At 39.0% G+C, this 24,675-nt stretch overlaps 1 protein-coding gene across 2 annotated transcripts in view; it reads right to left on the bottom strand.

Moving 5' to 3' along the window:
- Positions 1-24,675, bottom strand: part of arhgef39 (Rho guanine nucleotide exchange factor (GEF) 39) — a 45,652-nt gene that overhangs the window by 2,121 nt on the left and 18,856 nt on the right. For both annotated transcript variants that reach the window (XM_056257496.1, XM_056257497.1), the window contains exons 6-9: positions 13,083-13,153; positions 9,736-9,864; positions 6,231-6,460; positions 2,674-2,762 (exon numbers count right to left, since the gene is read on the bottom strand). In XM_056257496.1, the coding sequence (XP_056113471.1) occupies positions 2,674-2,762; positions 6,231-6,460; positions 9,736-9,864; positions 13,083-13,153 (519 nt within the window). The remainder of the gene's footprint in view (positions 1-2,673; positions 2,763-6,230; positions 6,461-9,735; positions 9,865-13,082; positions 13,154-24,675) is intronic.

Raw genomic sequence — 24,675 nt, 5'->3', positions numbered from 1 at the left:
ATTGCGGGTCTAAAATTACAGTATAAAATAATAAATGCTCTTTATAGCACTACTTGTTTTGTCAATACAAATATATTTAAATGACAATTTAGACAAACATATGGGTTATTTTTTGGAATTTTATGGTTAAGAAAGTACCATAAAAATGTGTGAAACAAAGAAATATAACCTAAAAAGCAGAAGATTGAGAATTTAAAAAAGAAATAAAACATCTTGTTCATATTACAATATCTATATATTACATATATTATAACTAATAATAATAAAGATACATTTTCACTAGGTCTCAAGCTTTCTTTTATGAATAATATCACACAGTAGGATAAAGATCATTCAAAAATGTTCTTTAAATTAAAAAAAATCATACATTGATTATATTATTAGACTTGTGGACCCACTTTACATAATCTTCTACGAATCAATAATATACTTCAAAATGCATTTTACGGTTCAGAAAGTGACACAAAAATGTGTGAAATTGGGGAAAAAGTAACTAAATCAGAAGCAGGAGAACTCAAAATGTTCAAATACATTGATCAATTCCTTTTGATCCAACACAGGAGACACCGTGTCTATAGCACAGGATATTTGTGTGTGATTTTTTTCTTCTGGTGACATGAAAGGGAAGTATGTGGTTTGCATTGGAGTATAGGAGACGCTCAGTTTTGTCATAAGGCTCCAGCCACCTTCACCTCATGTCATCGAAACCATCGATTGGTCAACTGATTGAGTCCCTTGGCCAACAACTAGTAGTGGTCCGTTTGTGTGGGTGAAGCTTAAACCATGTTCATTTCTTATAGAAATATTCTTTTACTATAATCAAAACCACTCTGGTGGAAGATGAATTACACTTTTCCTGACTTATTTGCACTCTGAATTAGTGATATGTTGATTTCTGTCCATACTTCTGTGCGAAGGAAATTGGACAAAATGATGTGCTCTTAAGTTTCGGATCGTTTTAAGGGCCTCGATATGTTTGTGGTCTTGCTCCGAGTCAATAATCAGTGGCATTAAGATTACTGGTATGCAACAACTGAAAATAAGCTCAAGGATTGTATTTCTCAACCACAAGCAATAGCAATAACATAATGCCGTATCAATAATGGGAATCTGATAGCGTTTCGTGAAAGGAAACGATTACATTTGCATTACAGATAATCATGGAGGGGAACAAATACAGAATCAGAAAGGCAACTGTAAGTCACGTGACACGGATCGGTGACATGGCTTGTGTCAAATGTGAATGTAATTAAAAAAGGAGGTCCTAAAGAGTAATGGGTCCCACATTGGTCAAATAATGATACATTTTACTTGCTCTTTTTGACTTTTGAAAGTTTCAATATGTTTAATTGAGTTTTATTGTAGTTCAAAAGATCATTTATTGAAAATAAACCATAAAAAATGACTTATTTCAATAATGACTTTCAGTTCCAGGCCTTGTGTAGCACCTACTGCTCTGCATTTTCAGCAACTCAAGTTAATATTTTCAACGATCCCTGTTTTTTTAAAAACCTTTTAACCTTAACAGTTTTCGTGACATATTTCAGGTTTGTGAACCATTTTTTATTAAACCTGTTGAAGTATGGGGCAGATAAAAGTTTATTGGATCTGTGAGGACGTCATAAATCAAAGAATTTTAAAAAAAATGACCCGCTTAATAATACAGGTCAGAGAGAAGATAGAAAATGGTTATGAAAACAAACTATGTTTTAGTAATTGGACCTAAAGGGAAGAAAATTTAGGTCAAAAAGTATTTATACTGATCAAACGTCCGTCACTTGCTCGTACGGGTTGATGTATGACACTCATATGAATTATATATTTATTCAGAAATGCAATGACTTAAACCTCTTCTATGATAACCACACTTTTAATTTCTGAATTAAAAAAAATAATAACTTTGATATCTTTTGGGGCACAAAGTAAAAAATGTCAAGGTACAAAAATAGTCTTGATAATGGAGAAAAAAAGTCTAATAAAAAGATAAAAATCTTAAAAAGAAAACGATAAGAAATGGACAAAATGTATGATATGCATGTAAATAAGGTTATTACAATTTTAAAACGTTTTCATTTTTTTTTTATGTTTAAGTTTCTTTGCAAAAATGAACAATCATCAGAATAATAATGCTGGTTGATGTTATAAAAACAAACACACAAAAAAAAACATTTACTGGATCCAAATTGGTTGTACAAGTAGGACAGTGACTGGCCCCTCTTTCTTTTTTCATACCAATCACCTCTGACCTCAGCCACCACAACCTGTCCAGCTCGGGCTCTAATTGTGCTCCCCTGGGCCTGTTTGGGCGGAGGGCCACACGCGAGGAGATCCCCTCTCTGAAGATAGCATGAGGTGACAGTTTGTCCCTCCCAATCGCTCAGACAGTGCTGAACTAATTAGCTTAGCTTTGAGAGTTGGGACTGTCCCCCTGTGAGGAGCTCGCCCCATGCCAACTCTCGCCCTGCCCTCAGGTCCTGTGAGAGTAAAGGGCACTGGTGTTATGCTAACACTGAGTACAGTGTAAAAGACTGATAATCATGAGCTGTGTCGATCCTTTAACTTCAAATCCTGGGTGGAGTGATACAGTGGACAGGGATTTGGAATTGTAACCTAGAAAGTTTCGTTTTTTAGGGGGTGAATTTTGAGCATCCTTGTGTGGACGGACATACTCACCCAATAGCCATGCAGAGACTACGGTACCAATCATTAATGTCCCCCTGATCATCGGACATTAGGAGCAGTTTGGCCCTGGCGAAGGTCAACTAGAAGAAAGGAAACAGAAAACATTCAGATTTAGAGGAAGACATTGAGAGTTTATGCATGAGGACAACTGGTGATGGAGACTGAAAATAAAAATATGTAGACATTTTGGTGGTATCAATTTAAGAGGTCTACCGATCAAACATGTGTTCTTAGGCATAGGGTCAATGTATGATGCTCATAGCAGTTACTTATTCAGAAATCCATTAAAACTGCAATTGATTAATATATTAAAACGCAAAAGTTAATATATTTTTTATTTAGCAGACTTTTTTTTGTAAATACTTATTCGAATGTGCTCACATTTATTTTAGGTATGGGAAATATTACTTTTTACTTTACTGAATCATTCAATTGATTTTTTTTTACAAAAGCACATGAAACCAACATGTTGTGCGCATAATTACATAGGATCACTAGAGGGCGTCCATGAACTAGCTTGTTGACATTGCCACCAGTGTTTACATTGACCACAGTCTCGAAATCTCAACCGTTTGTGATCTTATGATTCATAGTACTGACTTCACAGTTCCTCCTACATATAGCCTGCAGAAGTAGAGGAGGTACAGCAACAATTAGGCATCTTAAGGGCCTTAATTGTCCTTAAGATGAATTTTAAGACACCGAGTGTGTCAAAACGCACAACACAGACTGAGGCCATTTAATCCACCTCACAGAACATTAAAAAGCATTGTCAATAACATTTATGTCGAAAATTTGGTATCGATCTGATGTAAAATAGGTCATCAGGCACAAAAACGAGATGCAGAGGAAGCGACACGTTCTCCACTCGAGCCCAAAGATGCACAGATGTGCCAGTTGATGCTCTCAGCTGCTAATTTGGCACACAATCTGCACTTCGAGGACAAGTTTTCCGAGCTCGGCCCACGTTCTCCGCCTCCCGTCAGATGGCTCATCCTTGAGTCAACAGCAATTACCATCACTCATCCGCACTGAGGAGACTTTACTGCTAGATTACACATGTCAAACAAGACAACGGGAACCATCCAACCCCAAACAAAGGCAGAGGCTTTATCCTCGGAATAATTACAATGGGGACCCATTAGAGTGGATTATAATTGGGGCCTTGAAAATATTAAATGACCTTTCACATTTACCTGAGGCCGGCGAAGTGGAGAAAATGGCAGCAGTTACCGACAGCATATCAATAATCAGGCCTAATCTTTATTACGACTGGGAACGGAATCGTAATGATGAGCAGAGCCAGGTCTTTAATGGACACCTGGTAAAAAGTAATGACGTTCCGGTTGTATTTTAAGGAGGCGGGGGGCTGGCGCGCTTGTTTCTCATTAGGTATTAAACAGATTAAGATTTCAAATGTACCATCATCAAAAGTATTATCTAATTACCGAGTTCAGTGAGCGAGGCAAAGCGAAGCGCGATATTAGGGGTCCGCCGCATGGGGGGACGGGTGGCCTGATTTATGCACAAATAGATTCCACTTCTATTGCGATGCGGTAATTAGGGATTTGTCAGGAAATCTGACCCTCTTAGGTAGAAATTACTTTGTATAATACGAACGGCGGAGCACGGAGCCTCTTCGACGCACATAATTTCACTTGATTATTTATACATCAAAGGGAATCGGTCATGGATGCAAAATAATATTCAAGGAGGTGGAGGAAGAAAGACGGGGAGCCGTGGAGAGGAAGATGGAGAGTCGAAAAGGGAGGGGGACGTGAAGATGGGAAATGCGAGAGAAAGAGAAAAGGAGGGAAGAAATTATCCGTATACAAACACTCTCTCATCTAGACAAATGGATAGGGGAGAGAGAGCCAAAATTTTCATAGCACATTTTCCTCTACTACTACTACTTTCAAACTTTGCATATAGATTGCCATGGCATTTCCAGCTGTCAAATTTAATTTTGCTTTAATTCTTCACGGCCCGGCTGGGGAGGGGCCAGAGAGTGCTGACAGCCTCTTTCCCCTTCGGTCCAGGTGGGAGGCGGGTGGAACTGGGATCAATAATGTGTCCTTATGAGAAATTACACCTAATGCTATTGAGTATGCATTTGAGGCCTCTGTGGGATAACAGGCTAATGAAATGCCATTTCTAGCCATTAGATAATATGCAGCCACGGCCGCAGGAGAGGAGAGAAGTGTGGAGCACTGACAGGGTTTCAGGAAGATGCATTCAGCGGCCGAGCGGAAGAGATGGATCTGTGATCTAATCTGATGGAGTGATGCGAGCGCCTTCCCACAGTTCTTCAGGGCGGGTGGCTCAGAACATCCTTTTTATGTCTATTCCACGCGCAAAAAACATAACTGTGACAAGATAGCGTACTACATCTGGGTCCACTGGTGACATCCCCCCCTTAATTCTGACAAAATATTGCTAAATGTCAAGAGGCCAAATTGCCCAAACACCTTTTATACTATATCTTTATGTATGTTGCATTTATGTAGTTAATGAGTAGATGTATTATACATTTACAGTGTGTATATTAGTTAGTTTGTTAGAACCAAAATAACAAAACGAAATCCACTTCTGTATGTTGATGGGTTTAGGCACTTAAACTAAACCGTGTTGAATAAATGCCTTTGTGGTGTGCGATACATTCGTCTGAATGTTTCATGAGAGTGCAGAGATCGCTTAGACATAATTTGTCACGCAGCGGCAGCACAGAGACCTGGAAAGAGATCAAGCCATGTGGAGACATTAAAACTTGAAGCCTTATGAGGAACTCGAGTAATTAGTGCAAGTAGAAGAATGATAAATTGATCATTTTTGCTAACTTGCAGATCAAGTCGTTCTGAGAACAATAAGTGTGGCGAGGGAGGGACATACGGTTCAAATATATTTGATGGATCTGAAGAGTGCCTATGAGGAATTATAATGGATAAAAGTGTGTAATAGTCCTCAGATTTTCCCCAAAGAAAAAAAGGGGTTGGGGTTGTAACGATGCATTGATCTGCCAATGAAAATTGCATCGATTACAGAATCTAAAAATCAATTATAATTTCTACAATAATACCCAATGTACTGTGCATTCGTTCATTTTCAGTTCACCCAAATCCCCAGTTTACATCTGGTGTGGACACGTTCAATGAAGCAGGAGATGAAATATTCAATTTGTGTTCTAAAGGTGAAGTGTGTACTTTTTTTGTATATGCTAAAATACTTTATCCTATCCCTTGATATGAAGAGACAACCATAAGTGAGCCAACAGTTGGGTGATTTCCCAGAAAACAGTCACAAGATTATTTTCACAACATTACATCAACATTGGCTCAACCAATGACGTGAGTTTGGGTGGGACTAGCTGTTTGTCCAATGGTCAACCATCTTTAGTTTTGTGATTACCTTTAAGAATATCTTATCATACCAAAATATCTGAACTGAATCATGACCAAGATTCAGATCATAATTGAATTCTTCACAATTCCAACTGAATTGTAATCATATTAAACAACATCTCTAATATATTGCAAACTGTTTCAACTTACACTGATAAGGCCTCCCTGGCTCTTGGTGTGGCCGAAGACTTTGTCCACTGTGCACTCTTTCAACGGGTAAACTTGCTGACAAACAAACTTATCCCCGTGGGTAGGATGTATGGGACTGCATGGTTTGGCCTGGAGCAGGATGTCAGAGAACAGGTAAAACATCTTGGGCTTTGCCTCCGTGCCTTTAGTGGGCACTGTCTTAAGCCAGCCTTCCCGAATGTACCACCTCCCTACAATGAGAAGAGATAAACAATAGGTAAGTCCTTCATCCATTTCTCTTTTATCTAAAAAAGTCCATTTTAAGCAGAAAATAAAAAAGCATGAGGTTTCCATGACTTGAGACGGAAAAGACACAACCAATCTCCCTTTTCAGTGATTGGCAGTTGAATGATGGAAACTAAATTAGATGCTGACATTTGGATAGATAAGATGAAATTTCATTCCTGCTACTGATTCCTTAATTGCCCCAGTGAACCTTGTGATTGCCGCTCCGGCGATAGCAAGAGCGCAGAGCTCAAAATGGATGCTCTGAGCGACAGACAAGCACTCTATGATTAGCAGAGGTGTCAAGTAGAGGTCAAACCTCTTTTTAAAAATGCCACAGGTTTAATATGAGGCAACAACCAGGATACATCCTGTGATACTCTCAGGCGACATGTGCAGATTGGATTTAATGGTTTCTTTGGCGTCTTTAAATTGGATACATGCATTTACATGGCCAAGCTCTATCTGGATTACGCAGGACAGTAATGCCTGATGTGTTCAGTTGCACATACACAATGCTAACAAGTGTACAAACACAATTACAAGACAGCCAGTGCAAAAAACATCAAGTTGTCCGTGGGTAAAATGGTAAAGGACTCTGCTTCTGTTTAATGTCAATCTATTCGTCTCATCCTCACATTCCCATCCCTGGTTTGGACTGACATATCCAAGGAAGACTTCATCGGCTCAGTTCAAAGAGCAGGAACTTGGAGATCCCCCTCTTCATGTTGAACGCTTTCAACTTTCCCTGTCAAAGTGCACCTCTGCCCAGCTACAAAGGACCTAGTGGTTTGCAGGGTGCTAAAGGTTGCACTACAAAGCGTCAGGGGTACTCCTGATGTGACCAAGCCAAAGACCCAGAGACATAAAAGCATGCCTGGATTTGAAAGTGATGGAATGGCAAGTCAGATCATTGTTAATTTTGAGAAGGCTTTGTTGGATAGGTTAACCTTTTATGTCAGTTAAAAAGAGGATTCAGGTGTTCATCTACAGTATTCAAAGTCCAGGGGCCCTCTTTAAAGTTTTGTTCAGATTCGGGTTACACAATTGTATGAAGAATCGTGACTTTAAGGCCCGGGAACACTCATTTGTAGGTACATGAATGCAGCACTTCTACCAACGTAAGCTCCACAATCACACATTGTCGGTTTCATTGCCGCAAGCAGGGGTAAACTGTCTTTTATGGTTATGGTTCATTCACATTAATTAAGAGATGTAAAATCTGAACATTGTAATTGCGAGTTGTATGTTCCATGTGGGCCCTTTTTCCAAGTTGGAATCTCATAATTACAGTAATTCCGAAATGGTGTGAATTGCACCATTAGTTTTCTCTTTTAATTCAACAACTGTCATTGGTGGAGCAACACTAGTTACCTGAACAATAACACATCTGGATTAAAATATCTGGCACAGATATCTGAGGCTATATGTTCAGTCAAGCAAATCGGATTTTTTTTCAGGTAGACTGTCCGCACTATTAGGAGAGTGTGCAAGTGAAATAAGATTTGTGTGTCCAGACATAACCAACCTATCTGAATGGGTTGCTTTGGACATAACAAGGCTTTCAAAACAGATGCATGAAAAATGGAGGTCTCCATCATCTCGCTCTCCAAATAAACGTTGAGTTGTGGTGCAGCACTCCTCCGTTGCACAAGAAAAACTCAGTGAGGAGACTGGTACAGATATATGAATGTATGAAGGAATACTTCTGGCATTTCCCTCACCGGTTTTGACCGTTGAAACAGTGATTTGAAAGCTATTCTGATTTGAGCAGCCAGAGCGTCCAGACTAAAACACAGCTGTAAAAATCGGACTGGTATCGCATTTCAAACCACCTCCAAATGTCAGATTTAATGTGTTTTTTTTTGTTGCTTTCCAGACTTTCAAAAACCCATCTAGATAAAATCTGGATATGCAAAAAAAAAAAAAAAATCAGATTTTTGCAGGCAGTCTGAATATTGCCTGAATGCCCCTTTTCAGTAGCTAAGATTATCACTACCAGAGTGAAGAATGTACAACTGGACAGTTGTTTACAATCCATTGGCCAAGCATTTGCATTGTCATACTCGCTTAGAGTTTGTTTCTGCTATAAAAGGTTTGTACTTAATGGACCTAGAAGGAAAAAAATGCAGTTGCATCCAAAGGGCATGGAATGGTCTCATCTTTCGCTCTTCGTCTTTCTCTGTAGGCCAGAGTTTCGGCTTGAACTTTGGAAAGCTGTGGTGGTGGCGGCAACGTCCTGCTGAGGACTCCAAGGAAACAGACAGACTGTCTGCCGTATCAATGTCCCATTGATTCAAGCTTTGCGTCTGAGAATTACACTGCCCTTATCTCCAAGCCGGCCACTTAATATTGTTCAGGGGCTCCGAAGCCTCTCATCTGTCAAGCATCACTTTCGTTAGGGCACATCTGAGGAAACGGAGGGGTTGGGTGAGATAAGCTGGGATGGCCTGGTTCGGTTCGGCCTTCTGAAGTCAGAAAAAGTGCGAATGGAAGAAAAGAATCCTTATTGGACAAGAGAAAGGACCTCGGTAGAATTCTAGAGTCCTGGAAAAACAGGATGAGAGGTTTTTTTTTACACTCTTCCTACATCCGGCGCTGTGTGAAATGAGCCCAGTGCTCGTTGGGTATTCATCGCCAGCCTCCCAACCACCTTTGTACACACACACACACACACACACATACATACACACACACTCTCTCTCTCTCTCTCGCTCCCTTTCTCCCAGCTTCCTTTTTATCTACCGGCCCACAAGATGAGGAGAGGCGCTAATTGGTCCTGGGGGAGATTGGCAGGCCAAGGCATTCACGACACGGCCCTCTCTGTCTTTTTCTCTCTCTCTCTCTCTCCCTTCCTTCTCCATCTCCTTCTCTTTTGTTTCACACGTGGGCATTCTCCCTTGGGATAAATAAGAAGGAAGAAAGGACCTCCACTCCACAAGTAGCACAAGAGAAGAAAGATGGAAAGAACTGACTTAAGGCACACTTCCCCTCCATTACCAATTAGCGGCAAGAACTCGTCGATAAATTCAGTTAATTCTCTCGTCGGAGACTACGATTGTGCCGGGCGAAAACAAAACCGCCCGCTATCGCCTCTATTGATTATGGGCAAACAGCTGGGTCTCTTTTAAACAAGACTACTTTTCCACACTCTTCCACCTGACCTCCTTCATCCGCTTAACTCTCTGGCTCTCCACGGTTCTCTGGGAGATAAAAAGAATGGAAGATCACAGACACTAACCTGGAGTCAGGATTCTGGTCTTTCGGCCCTTGAGCTGTTTCTGGACTCTGCGCAGCTGCAGGTGGTTCTCATGGCTGCGAGCGTTGTCCTGGATCCGCTGGGCGACCTCTGAGACGACCTTCACTGCCTCTGCAGAAAGAGGGCACGCAGCATGAAAAAGTGGAAGGGACTGAATGGACATAACCAACTCCAACAGCACAACAAACTACACAACACAAAAATGTGTCTGTATGCCAAGCACACACAACAAGACTGAAGCTTGTCACACTGCATACATTTAAAGACAGTTTAAAGTTTTCAGTCATGTTGGTGAACACTTTACATGACTAATCACAGATTAGGTGCCTCAATTATTAGATAAAAACAACATTACTCTCCTATTTGGTGCTAACTTATTGGCTGTTGCATGTTGCAGCTCTCACACTATCCGGTGCCTTCAAACCACAACTTAAAACTTGTATTTTTGGTATTACTTCTAGTGTACGTTCACAGATGCATTACGGACTCCACATGTTCAAATGCATAATTTAATGTTTATCCTAATGGCATGGATAAAATGCAATAGGGATGCACCGATATGAACATTTTGGCCAATACCGATAACCAATAAATCTTTATATTTGATAGCCGATAACTGACATATTGGTCGATAAATCTAAATCCAATTTTTTTTCAAATAAAATGTAAGAGCCTAATTACAAAAACAAAAGTCTCACCATTAAATCGGTGTCAATTAGCACACAATTATATTAATGTTTTCATTATAATTTTATGTAGCCTATATATGACAGAAATGTTGCACTTAACTGTATTTTCCTTTTTGATTCCAATCATATTTCAAGTCATTTAAAACCATGGTGAACAGTGTGCAACTGAAGTGTCTCAGCTGAAGGAAATAATCCATTATTTATCAACTTTAATATATCAGGCAAATTTTCTTATTGGGCTGATAACGATAACATTAAAAATGAACATATATCGATACAGATACCGATATGGTGGCCGATATATTGTGCATGCCTATGATGCAAATTTATGATTTATTATAAATATATGCAACAATAAACCTTTATTTGAAAGTGTTAAATAATTTATTAACATAACATCTGCGGAATTTAAAATGGTTTCACAAAATAATTATAAAGTACACAGTTCACGAGCCTGACCTATTTATGCAATTTTGAACTTATTAGGAGCATCATACAAGTAATCTAACAGCATGACACTAATAAGTGCAAACCCATAGGCGTTCATGCATTATGCAGATTCCATTATTGCATATGATAATAACAAGTTTGTTTTTGGCCTCCACACAATGTTTGATTTCACCATTAACCCCTGGAGAAAGATGAGGGTACATTAACACATCCAAATAGCACTGATTAGGTGAAGACCTTGCCATAGGATGTTAAGCTGGCCATAAAAAGCACAAGGACTACATATTTCATCTGGAAATTTCGTATTCTTGTTTGTCTGATACACATGGCTTCTGTATAAAACAGATTTCTGCGGTTCATTGGTTTATTGGAAGCAAGCTGTGCAACATAAAAGCATCAAAACGTGATGTAAATAATGTAGAGTGAACTCGTTTTTTAAACTCGAGTTTAAAATGGTACTTTTTTAGTTTGCGACTGAAAACATTTTGCCAGTTACCATGCCTGGAATTCATTAACTAATGTAGACATCAACTCATTAAGAAGCAAAAAGAAACAAACAAGCTGATGGATACTAATTTTAAACCCAGCTTTGGTCTTATTGACTCTTAACAATTCAGACAATGAACAGAGCGCTCGGGGCGTTTGCCTCATAGTAAAATAATCACAGCCTAATTGAGTTGCTTATCTTTAGAACAATTACAAGCAAAACCAAACAAAGTGACTGTTTAGAGATGACTGGGCCCCTCTCTGTATGTCTCTCAGTCCTTCCCTTTTAAGAAAACCATCTCTGTAATTGTGTTTCAACAGAGCTACGGCTGATGCATTATTAATACTTTCTCATTCCACATTCTACGAATACTTTCTCTCTGTCTTTTCATTTTAGACATTCAGTATGTTTAAACAGAACTTGGTCCGAGGAGTTCTCGAGTGGTAACTTTTACTAATTAACCTTTGACAGGCTACGCAAAAAAAATTCAGGATTGGCTGTAGGGAAAAGCAGAAGATAGCGTACCAAAACGCACATGATTGACGAACGCCACAATTATAATAATTAAAACAGTGGAGCTTCACAGCGTATGTGAGCATGTATGATGAGATAAATAAAAAGAGGAGAAAACAGGAAATCATAAAAATAAAACAAAAATCAGCACGCAAAAAGAAAACAACAACAAAGCCTCTTGTGAGTTTCACAGCTAGTTTGCTTAATCAGATACAATATAATTTGTCTGGGGTTGTTTTTTAAATAATTCCCTTTACAATATGCCTAGGCTGATTGAGAAAACTTTTTTCTATTGCTCTCTCTCTCGCTCCCCCCCCCCCAAAAAAAAGAGCGAGTGAGCTTAAAAAGCAGCTCTAATGAGAAGAGGAAGAGGCAATGGAGGGGCAAATCTGGATATGTACCTTCATCTTAGAATCACGGGCTGTTTTAATTTGTAAGCAAAAGCAGCAAGCAACCAATGAGATTTTAATTGATACACATAAATAATTCCTTGTGTACACTGGCTCTTAAGTCGGATTTGCTGTTTATTTGACGATAGAAAAGAGTCATTATCGGGGCTTCTGTTGATGCCAGAGATTTTATTTATTTATATTTTGCATGGCTGATATCCTCTGATCTGGTCCCTATTAATTATGTCAAAATCCACATCGAGAATTTAGACTCACGTTAAGCTTTGCTGTACTTTCATCCTCTGAGAGCAAAGCCAGCCGGTGACAATAACAACACGTGAGCGCTACAACAGGGGCCCAGAGTTGTTCTTTGTCACCCTAACAAAGACAAGGGAGGCTGTCTTTTCGGCTGCCAGCTTAAAAAACTTTTTTCCCTTTAAGACGCAGGTTTGTTTTGGCACCGTATGAAACGATTTCAGCATTTGCACCTTCTTCAACAGGCCATGGTATCCTCCGCAATGCTTATCTCCGCAAAGCACCTCATCATCACAAACATGTTGAGTGATCTCTTTTTAGGTTGCTCTGTAAGTGACAAACTAGAGTGGAAAGCAAATTTGACAAGCATAACAAGTGTGACTTTGGGTGAATGTGATTCCGCAGCTTGATACAGATCCTGACAATAAACAGATAATGAAAAAAAAATAATAATCTAGACAGGCTAAACCCATCAACATTTTTGTCACAGAGCGCTAACAGGATAAGAGAGTGTTTGTCGAATCGCGAGACGGCGGTGCCTCTTACTTGAAAGCTGCTGAAACTCCGGGTTGTCTGGACCGGTGTTCTCTGTCAAGTCCCTCAAGAAATGCTTGTACCTAAAAAAGCAACAAATAAACAAAACATGGCACAGGCTTATTGCAACGTTTCTATAAATATACCCTTAAAGCGCGAGAGAAAACCGATCTCGGCGTGTCAGGGTAAGGAGGTCGGACAAGCGCTGTCATCGTAAGACGACATTACTCGCATTAAGACGCGTTTAGGAAAAAAGGCTTTTCTTTTTGAGAAGGAATAAAGAGCCATTCAGTCAACAAAATTACACTAATGTGCCGTATTTCTGCTTCCTCAGACAATGCGGCGGAACTGATTTTGTGCTATTTTAGCGGCACAAAAGGATGAGGAAAGGATTTGAAGGAGGGTGCAAAAATAGAGACCGAAAAACAGAAAATGAAAATATATTTCCATCCATCCGGTTCACACAAACAAGTGCACGCACGGGGTCAAACTTCACATTCCCCTCTGTTCAGAAAAAAAAAAAAAAAATTATATTGATTATTGTGCTATCGTCCGCTGATGACACAAAAAGGTTATAAATGGCTGGGCCCCATTAAGGAAATGCCCCCCCTATCGCAAGGTGAGGGCCAAATTGAGAGGGGAGTAAATTTGGTGGTAATTCATTTGGCTGTTTCAGGGATGGAGATAAAGATAGAGCGAGTCTTAATGCTAGAGATTACAGTTCACTTAAGCAGAACTCCAGCGACTAGAGACATCAAAGGCCTCTTTCAAAATGAGAAGGCTCTCAGAAAAAGTTAGACTCTGTGGTATCGTCACAATTGGGAATACGATTCTCTACAGTTTTCTGTACTTTGATTGCATTGGAACTTGAAAAGTTTTGGAGGGAGCGCATTAGCATTCCACAGGTGTATGCAGGCAATTAATGTAGCAATCAAATATGCATTTCGGCAAATACCATGAAAATAAATATCATACGCAGTCATTAACTGTAATGAGAACGACTTCTTATTTAATGCTAGAAGCTTGATCGATTGTATTCAAATAACAATACATCCAAGAACCGAAATGGATATGAGATGATAAAAGTCAATGTGAAACTGTTCATGAGTCATTTTACTTCTGTAATATGATATTAAACTTGAATGAAAACTAAATAAAAATTCTGGCTAATACACAGCCAATGATTATTTTCATGTTATGGACTGCTATTAACATTCTATACTATTTAAATAAATAAAACACTAGAAATAATTATAATATAGTATGTTATGATTACATTCTAAAGGTTTAAATTAAATAAATGTAGGCATCACATCGTTATGTACAATGATTAATTGATATAAATGTTGATAGATACAATAAAAATGTGGATGATTTATATATATATATATATATATATATATATATATATATACACTCACCGGCCACTTTATTAGGTACACCTGTCCAACTGCTCGTTAACACTTAATTTCTAAGCAGCCAATCACATGGCGGCAACTCAGTGCATTTAGGCATGTAGACATGGTCAAGACAATCTCCTGCAGTTCAAACCGAGCATCAGTATGGGGAAGAAAGTTGATTTGAGTGACTTTGAACGTGGCATGATTGTTGGTGCCAGAAGGGCTGGTCTGAGTATTTCAGAAACTGCTAATCTACTGGGATTTTCACGCACAACCATCTCTAGGGTTTACAGAGAATGGTCCGAAAAAGAAAAAACATCCAGTGAGCGGCAGTTCTGTGGGCGGAAATGCCTTGTTGATGCCAGAGGTCAGAGGAGAATGGCCAGACTGGTTCGAGCTGATAGAAGGGCAACAGTGACTGAAATAACCACTCGTTACAACCGAGGTATGCAGCAAAGCATTTGTGAAGCCACAACACGCACAACCTTGAGGCGGATGGGCTACAACAGCAGAAGACTCCACCGGGTACCACTCATCTCCACTACAAATAGGAAAAAGAGGCTACAATTTGCAAGAGCTCACCAAAATTGAACAGTTGAAGACTGGAAAAATGTTGCCTGGTCTGATGAGTCTCGATTTCTGTTGAGACATTCAGATGTTAGAGTCAGAATTTGGCGTAAACAGAATGAGAACATGGAACCATCATGCCTTGTTACCACTGTGCAGGCTGGTGGTGGTGGTGTAATGGTGTGGGGGATGTTTTCCTGGCACACTTTAGGCCCCTTAGTGCCAATTGGACATCGTTTAATTGCCACGGCCTACCTGAGCATTGTTTCTGACCATGTCCATCCCTTTATGGCCACCATGTACCCATCCTCTGATGGCTACTTCCACCATGTCACAAAGCTCTAATCATTTCAAATTGGTTTCTTGAACATGACAATGAGTTCACTGTACTAAAATGGCCTCCACAGTCACCAGATCTCAACCCAATAGAGCATCTTTGGGATGTGGTGGAACGGGAGATTCGCATCATGGATGTGCAGCCGACAAATCTGCGGCAACTGTGTGATGCCATCATGTCAATATGGACCAAACTCCCTGAGGAATGCTTCATGCACCTTGTTGAATCTATGCCACGAAGAATTGAGGCAGTTCTGAAGGCAAAAGGGGGTCCAACCCGTAACTAGCATGGGGTACCTAATAAAGTGGCCGGTGAGTGTATATATCCATGATGCACATCCATGATGCGAATCTCCCGTTCCACCACATCCATATATGTGTATATATAGAGTGTATATATAGAGTGTATATATATATAAATAATGCTCCCCTGTTTTCAACTAAGATAAAAAAGTATGGCAGAACTATTATCTTCTCTCTAGGGATTTGATTGTATCATTAAAAAAATAGTTATTGGATTATCCAATGGCTCATGTGGCCTAGGTGATGTCACTGACATCACCAAGACTTTCAATTTTGATACACTATTACTTCAGCCAAAAATTGTTTACAACAAGACTGATTTGACACTTTAAAAATACAGTTCGGTGCTCACAAAACATTCTCAACATTTCTGGCACCACCATTTCCACTTCACGTCCAACATTTTAGATGTTGTCAGATAAACTGGGGCATCTTTAGTCTGTCTTAAACGTCCTCTCAACTCCACCGTGGCATCTTTCTTTGGTGACTCAGCCAGCCGATCCCCGCGGGCTGAAAAGTTAAGCTGGAATATTCCCGTTCCCCGAGAGCCGTGCTAAGCGGCGGAGCAGGGGCCTTTCTAATTGGAGGAGTGCAAAGAGAAGATCGTTGCAGCCGAAGTCTCTTTTTCCCTGCGGCCATGTTGAAATTATGTAAACAGTGGTGGCAGCCGCCAAGACGCCCATGTCACCCATCACCCGTGACAACCACAGAGGGGGGTAGAGGAGCACATCCTTTAAACTCCACTTCTGTCGAGAGATTTTAAGAGGGCTGAGAGTACAAGGCCAAAGAGAGAGAGAGAGGAGGAGACGTCTGATGTGGGGTCTTCTGAGAGGAAGGGAGGGCCGAAAAGGAGGAGTCAGGAGTTCAGAGGTGATTTGATAAACAGTTTCAGGCAAAACAGTCAGTTTGAGTACAGGATGGGTATTTATTCACAGCAGGGCTTGTGGGACATCCTGAAAAGCTTCTGGAATTAAAAGTTGAAGCTGAAAAATCCCAGCATGTGCAGGCTCATTTATTCAACTATTATATATGATAATTTCCTGTATGCAAGCATTAAATGTCCTCATTTGATTTCATTTTATATCCCTGTTCTAATGAAATATATTAAAGATTTAAAGGCCTAATATTTGAAGGAGTGACTGCTAAACTCAAAGTATTTGTATGTAGTTTATGTTAAAATACAAATAATAAAGATAAAATCGATATTTTTTAAGATAATGGGACACTGACTGTACATGATTCATTACATAGTTTAATTCATATTTAATTAATTAAATATAGAATTAATATTCTGGCTGATAGCAACATGCCAAAAAGGATTATTATTACTATAATAAATAATTATATAAATATTGAAATGCGCCATCCAGCATTATGTTATTCCTCGATAACAACCGGTAAAAACTGACAACACAGGCTCATCCGGGTATAAGTTGGGTTTTCCTCGTGGAAGTTTTGCGTTTGGTGAGCTAATCAAATATTAAACTAAAATCAATATTTTATGTGCAGTTATTTAATTATGTCATCCGGTATCGCGGACTGTCTCGTTTCGTACAAGTGCAGCCGCTGCCATTTTTAGACGATTGTTTTGTACATTGTAATGGATTATAAGATAGCAAAAAGATACGATTTTAAAACAGTTTCATCTCAAATTAAATATAATCGAATATTTCTAATATTGCCATAATCGAATATTGCTAATATTGTCTGATAATACACCATTATTACCTGGCCAATGGGTTTCTGGTTAAAAGTAACATAAAAAAATAATAATAATAAAATTAGAAAGAGATGCATGGTCCATCACTGCTAAGATGTCAGATGCTCCATTACCATCTAAAAGTACTTCTGCCAAATGGGTGCTACCTTAATCTATTCGTTCGGGGGGTACGACGACCTTGGATTTCATTGACAGCTGCCATTGATTTCTGTCTGTGAGTGTCTCGCTTCTCTGTTCTCCCTGCTCCTTATATCAGGTCAAGACCCGAACGCAACGGTTAAAGCAGACATACAGTATGGGTGCCAGGACAGTGAAATGCTCACAGATTACAGGTTGAACCACGGCACAGTGTCGTGCATATGCACACATAACAGCAGTTTTAAATCCATCCTGCATTATACATCTCTAGACTTTATTTTAAAAAGACAAAAGAAAAAGAAAAAAACATACGGTTTTTATACATGTGCAACTCTCCCCAACACAATTCTAAGATGTTGTGGGTTGGTAAGTTGAGTTTTTCTAGAACATTGCAATGTGAGTGCTAGAGTGCCTAAATAATTTATAATAATAAAAACAAGACATTTTATTACTTGGGTTTTGGTTTGAAAAGAAATCTAGTAATAATGATGCCTATTTAAATAAATAAATAAATAATAATTTAAAAAAAATCATTTAAAAAATGTGTTTAAATAAATAAATACAACATTAAATTAAAATTAAGTTAAATTCTGGAAGAGTTATCTGCAAAATTTCAGAAAAAAAACTTTGCTCCATATTTAGTTAGCCTACAAACAGCATAAACGAAACCTAACTAAATAGGCTTTCTGAACATGGGGCAAACTAGAGCAGTAGCGTATTGCTCATTAGAAATGAAAGGGAAGAGGAAACCAAACAAGCCCCAATTAATCCTCTTCTATTAAAAGCCACTTAAAAAGAGAAATAATCTCACTTCTTTTTCTTCTTGTCTCATCTTGTAGTAACAAATACATTACAGGCATTATCAGCCACGAAATGCCCTTATTAGGGGAGTGGGGGGGCAAGAAATCTAATTAAAGCGGCAGCGTAACAAAAAAGGGAACGGCCTAATGAGCATTATTAAAGCACATTCCAAATAATGTAAACGGAACTTGCTCGTTTAGCTGCCCTGTCCCAGTCATTAGCGCGCAAAGCAAAGAGAAGATAACGAGACAATAACGTAATCTGAACCGTATTTATAACAGTTCAGATATTCTAATGAAGAGGCGCGCTAGAAAGCGTCGCTGGCCTAGTTACCGGCGCGGACGCCTTGCCTCGCTAATTCCTTTGTAATATGCAGATGAAACAAGCGTCGCGTTCTCATTCTCTTCCTCCAGCCCCCCCGCAGCAGCCGATATGTCGGGTCAGCTCGTAGTTACGCGCAGAGAGAGGGAGGAAATATCTGTCTAATTATTTGCCTTTAAATACGTGCATTAAGGATTCATATTCCTAATTAAGAGACAACAGCCACTGTCAGACTCCTGCACGGGTTATTGAACACGGCGGTGGATGTTGCATAATTACTGCTCTTTAATAACTGCAGACATATGAACACATCAGCTATGAAGAACCCCAAGATGTCGCCAGCTTCAGCAATTAAATTATAACACAAACGATAACAAAATGCATATCCTTTTCCCAGTACACAGGGAAGGTATGCAGATTTTTCATTTGTTTTTATTTAGACGGGACGCGAATCACATGACTTTGGTTTTGATTGCATGGAGTTAAAGGGACAGTGACAATTCTGCCATAATTTACTCAAGCTCTTGTGAAACTTTCTTCCATTTTAAATGGGGTCCAGAACAATTTTTGATTTGAACATTTGTGTAGACCAAAAAACTAATCTTAATAAAGTTTAGGAAAAAACACGAGGGTGAACAAATAATACCAGGATTTTCATTTCTGCATGAACTATCCCTTTAAATAGTTCATCAATCATAACAATACTGATAGTTAGTATAGTATTCTTGAAATGGCAATCTCCAAACAAGTCAACATAATTGTATCCAATGCAAACGTAATGATTTTCAGTGTATTAAACCTGCTAATTGGACTCCAATCGGCTAATTGGATATTAAAACATTTCCCTATGAACCGAAATGCACTCTCGAAAACTTAAGCATACAAACAATATTCTTAATGAATAAAATAACAAGCCTAGATGTTTATAACACCACAGCTAAATAAATGACAAGCACCTTAAGAAGAGTTTTACAAGTTTTTTACTTTGATTCTTCCCAAGTGCCTGAGCCTAATTAACAAAAGCCAAGACATAAAGTAGATTGTCTGACAGCCTCCAAAAATTTCAATAAGTCTTCTCTGCCTGAGAGCAGAATATTGTGGCAGGCAATCACTACCTGAGGTCAACATATCAAGGACGACGAGATGAGGGTAATGTTATATTTAATGTTATAAAAAGTGCTTTTAAAAGGCTGAAGAATCACGTAGTGCTCGTCCTAGTCCTTCAATACTCCGGCTGAATCGAAACAAGTGAGCTTTAACATTACCCATTTGAACAGATCAAAAGAAGAGAGGAGGTGAGTTTGCCCGGGGTCTTGTCTTAAGACTATACCATAGATATGGAGGATGTGACCTCTCAACTTCCATGTAAAAGCAACGTCTCAACAGCAAAGAAACCGCGATTAAGAGGACAGCACTATAAAGCTGCTTTTAAATGAGTTCAATCAAAACCTTTGCAAACAAACACAAACGGCGAGAAAACCTCCTGAACTCCTCATTATGTTGTGTTTGAAGCACCGACTGAATTGAACCCATCTGCTGTGTAAGCACAGGCCCATATAACAGCCCTGACACTATCGGCTACATAATGGCTCAACTCCATTAACACGAGTCCTCCTCCGCTTTTTGAGGCTCTCTGCATGTAAAAGAGACGCAGCCATGACCTTCTGACCCGCTCCAAGCGACGAATTCCACCACAGAATGAAGGATTAACCTCTTATATTGCACTTCGCTATGTCGATGTTGAGGACGTTCAAATCCATTATAAAGCTGTACAAGTGTGTTAAAAACACGCCCATTTTAGCACTGTAAGGTTTAAATCACTAAGAACTATTGCTAAACACAATCAACATCATGATCAGGAATATTTCACATAATCTGAAGACGAGCCGGGCCTCGCTTTTAGTTTGTAATTGGTTACAATGTGATTTATAATGATGCATGATGGTATGATGCATTAGACAACAACTTGTGAATTTTAAATAGCTTTTTAAATAGATGTATTTCCTGAATTTGGATTGAATTTGATTTGAAGTAGCAATCCGGAGGCAGAATTGGAATGTCAATCTAAGGAAGTAGAATTAAAATCAACAGAAATTCATTTGTCATTTTTAACTAGAAAAGCAAAATTGACAACCCTTCTTTGAAAAAATTATGAATAAAGTAAAAATAAACAAACTTGAAGACAGAATAGATAGAACAACAGATTTATATATAGTTCAGATTCATGGACAGATTGACATACCGATGGACAGACAGAAAGCTAAATAGACTGAACGATGGACAGACATACAGATAGACTGGCAGAACGATAGACAGACCGATAGATAGAATTCTTAATAGACAGACAGATGTATAGATAGATACCGTAGATAGACAGATAGAATGATGGACAGACAAATAGACTTAATAGACGGACAAACTGATAGACAGAACGCTGAATAGACAGACAGACAGATGGACGGATAGCTAGGCAGATGGATATGTGTACAGAAAAAAAAAAAAAAAAAAAAAAATTATACTGTAAAATAATTTCACCTGTAGCGTTTAAAATAAAAGTTTTAATAACACCCATAACATGGAAATTATTATCCTGGAAATTATTGATATCAGCCAGAACGTTAATATCGGTACTCATTAACTATAACTTTTATTTACTTGTCTAACACTTGACAAATTGACCAAAATGTCCATCTGTAGTCAGGAAGACCAGAGAAGGGATGAAGAAATGAGAGGAGAGGGAGACAGAGAGAGCGACAGGGACACGACGTGAATCTCTTCTCGGCAGCTGCAGTGAATGGCGTTTAATAATAGGAATGATTTTATCCTCCCTCCCAACAGTCCTGCTCCATGTCTTAAGTAGCCACCATGATCCACACACAGCCAGCCTCGCCATCCATCATCCTCCAGCCGAATAAGTGACAACAATTTCCTCCTGAGTCCCCGTTAGAGGCGGTACTCCTGATTATCTGCACTCTCCGAGAATGGAGCTCTTCTGCCGTGCCACTTAAGATCATCATACAATTATGCGCCCCCCGTGTGTCCTCGCTTTCCGAGAGCGGAGAGGTAGAATCGATGGGGGGACAATGGGAAACACAGTGATCAGGGCCTGAGAGGATGAGATCAGATCAAGGGCGTCTTTGAACATGCTGATTGAGATGTCAGCGCTCGGCAGCTCCGAGGGAAATTAGAGGATATCTCTGTGATAACTGGGTGGAGGAAACTCAGGGTGCGGCACAAAGCTCAGAGGCCATATTCAGCACCAAGTCCAGTGGTTTGCTGCACGTCAAAAAAAGCTAGAAAATACTTGTTTCTAAAGATTGGCATCTTGTGACCCCGTTCACACGTACATCGCGTGGACATTGTTTTTTGGGTGATCTGATAACAAGTGATAACTTCTCAACACAGGTATAAATGCATGTGATCCAATCATACAATTGAAGTGGAAAATGCATGTGACAAAGTCGCATTGGTAGTAAAAGCATTAATGCATCGTGGAGGACGGCCTATTTCCCTGTCAATCATCTAATGTGCTAAAACGAGTGTTTGAAAGTTCCTAAAAGTCCATTCAAAAGCCTGGGGTCGGTAAGAATCTTTCATGCTCACCAAGGCTGCATTTATTTGATCAATTATACAGTAATACAGTGAAATATTATTCGAATTTAAAACAACGGTTTCCGATTTTTTCAAAAGAACAGAACGATCCGCACTCCTTTTCTTATTTTCAAATTTTACGTTATGCGACACAGAAAAAAAAAAGTTATTTATTCCTGATGGCAAAGACGAATTTTCACAAGCAATTTCTCCAGTCTTCAGGGTCACATGATCAGTGAAGGCCCCCTGAAATCCAAATTTACATTTTTTAGCTTTTAGTATGAATATGTTAGCCTTAAGGTTATGAATAAGCTGGTGTGTTTCAAACCAATGACAAAATTCGCATTTAGGAGATATAAGCATTCAAAATTTACAGTCTCTCACTTTCGCTAACGGATTTTTATGACATCACCGCGGACTTCAGCTTCTCATCACATCTTTTGTCCAATCAAATGCTCTCTACAGTCTAAAGCGTACCGCACCCTATGCTATAAATACCACCTGGCCAAAGCAACCGTTGACACGTTATGGAGCAATATGGGTTGGAGACGTGAGTTCAGTTGCTTAAAAGCTCGAGTTTTATTCCCTTTATCAACTGTACATTGGTTAAGAATGAAATGGCTAAAATTTATTTACACCGACCTCTACCATTGAATCCAACGTATCATCAGACCTCGGATTTGCGTCCATGCTGCTGTCAAGTACGACTTGCAGTCTGTGAGGCAAACTAAACGCTATTGGCCATTTGAAAAGAGGGAGGAGCCATTCAATATGTCCAGCCTTAGCTTCCCGTTTCAGTGAAAATTACGTCGACGCATCATACAAAGTTACGCGTTCCAAGGCACTTTAGTGGGCCTTTCAGAAACCATTCAAATATGCCGATTTGGTGCACAAAATTAATAGTGCTTAAATATTTGAAATGCTTCACATCTGAATCTTTTTGAGCTTTATTAACATGCAGCAACACACTGACACTGATAGTAAGTGATGTGCACTCTAGAAAAAAGAAAAACTTTCCATGACAATAAAAAGTGGTCAAAAGAGAGTCCTGCTAAAACCAGGAGATCAAATCACCTAAAATGGATCAGAACAGAATTATGTCATTTTGCATATGATGAAACCACTGAATGAAAACCACGACAGGTGGGCGCAAGCGGACGAAATGTTCTTATAAAGAATAAATATAAAGACATAATTATCGTCATTGCAAAAATGACATTGTGTTTGTCTTCTTTCATGTTGGAAACTACATTTAATAAGTAGGATTGACATAAAAGCCTAATTAAGATGGACTCGAGCAGCTTGATAAAGAAATGCCATGTAATTTCCGCTGGTTCTTAAGCATGTTCTAGTTCATTTCGCACCTTGTTACACTAATTAACGGCTGAGACCACGACCGCATGAAATTACAGCCAACAAAATCGGCGGCTTAACAAAAGGGATTTTGACAGTTCTTGGACAGTCTGAAGGCAGGTGTGAACACGACATCAAACAATAATTACGTCTGTCATTGAGAGGCTCTGTATGCGCCGTGCACTGACTCCTCCAAAGCAAAGCAATACGGATGGAGAATTCAAGCATGAAAACCATAACCCGGTGGTGACAGCTTTCTGTTATCATGCCATCAAATGATTCCCAAAATCCTTCTTTAAAGAAAACCTACATATCATGATCAACAAAATGTGAAGTTGTAGAGTGATTTGACAGCTGAGCAGAAGACTGTGAAGTAGACTGGCCTGTGTCAGAAGACACTGATGCATAACCGAAACGCTTTACATTCCCATCAAGAACTGACTGCATTTCAATGCGTTGATGCTGTCGATCCTATAATCTCTTCGCCGAAGCAGATGGTTTAAACTTTAAATACACAAAAAACATCCGCTGACCAATCCATCTCGTTTACTTGAAAATTCAATAGCTGAGGTACTTTGACATTTAATGAGATTAAAAGAAAAAACTCAATTGCAATAAGTGGTTGAGGAGTCCATTAAATCAAAAATCGAATTCAAAACATCTTTAGGTGTGCCATTTCTGCACGACTACCATCACCACATGGGTAAATAAGTATGGTGTAATAAGTATAAGTAAATAATAAAGACAAATAATTAAGTTTTGCACAAGCATGTAGTCCTACCACCAAACTCACGCCATCAGTCTTTTGAGAGGACCACAGAAAAACTGGTTACACTTTCTTGGGATTCAGCCTACTTTAAAAACATCCACAGTACAAAAACTTGATTTTCATTTTAGCCAGGGATCATGCAATATGTTGTATGAATAAATTAAAATCCATCATTTTTAGAGCAACAAGTGAATTTATGCATCACAACATTATAGTATGAAAAATAGATATTCATTTTGAGATTTGCTAAAGAGTACATTTAATTAATTAAAATATTCACTTAAACTTAGTAAACATAAGTACATT

Source organism: Rhinichthys klamathensis, unplaced genomic scaffold (genome assembly GCF_029890125.1).
Source record: "Rhinichthys klamathensis goyatoka isolate OS25496 unplaced genomic scaffold, OSU_Roscu_1.1 h1tg000139l_1, whole genome shotgun sequence".
Lineage (NCBI taxonomy): Eukaryota > Metazoa > Chordata > Actinopteri > Cypriniformes > Leuciscidae > Rhinichthys > Rhinichthys klamathensis.
The sequence above is the reverse complement of the archived record's forward strand: the minus strand, read 5'-3'. Positions and strand labels throughout refer to the sequence as shown.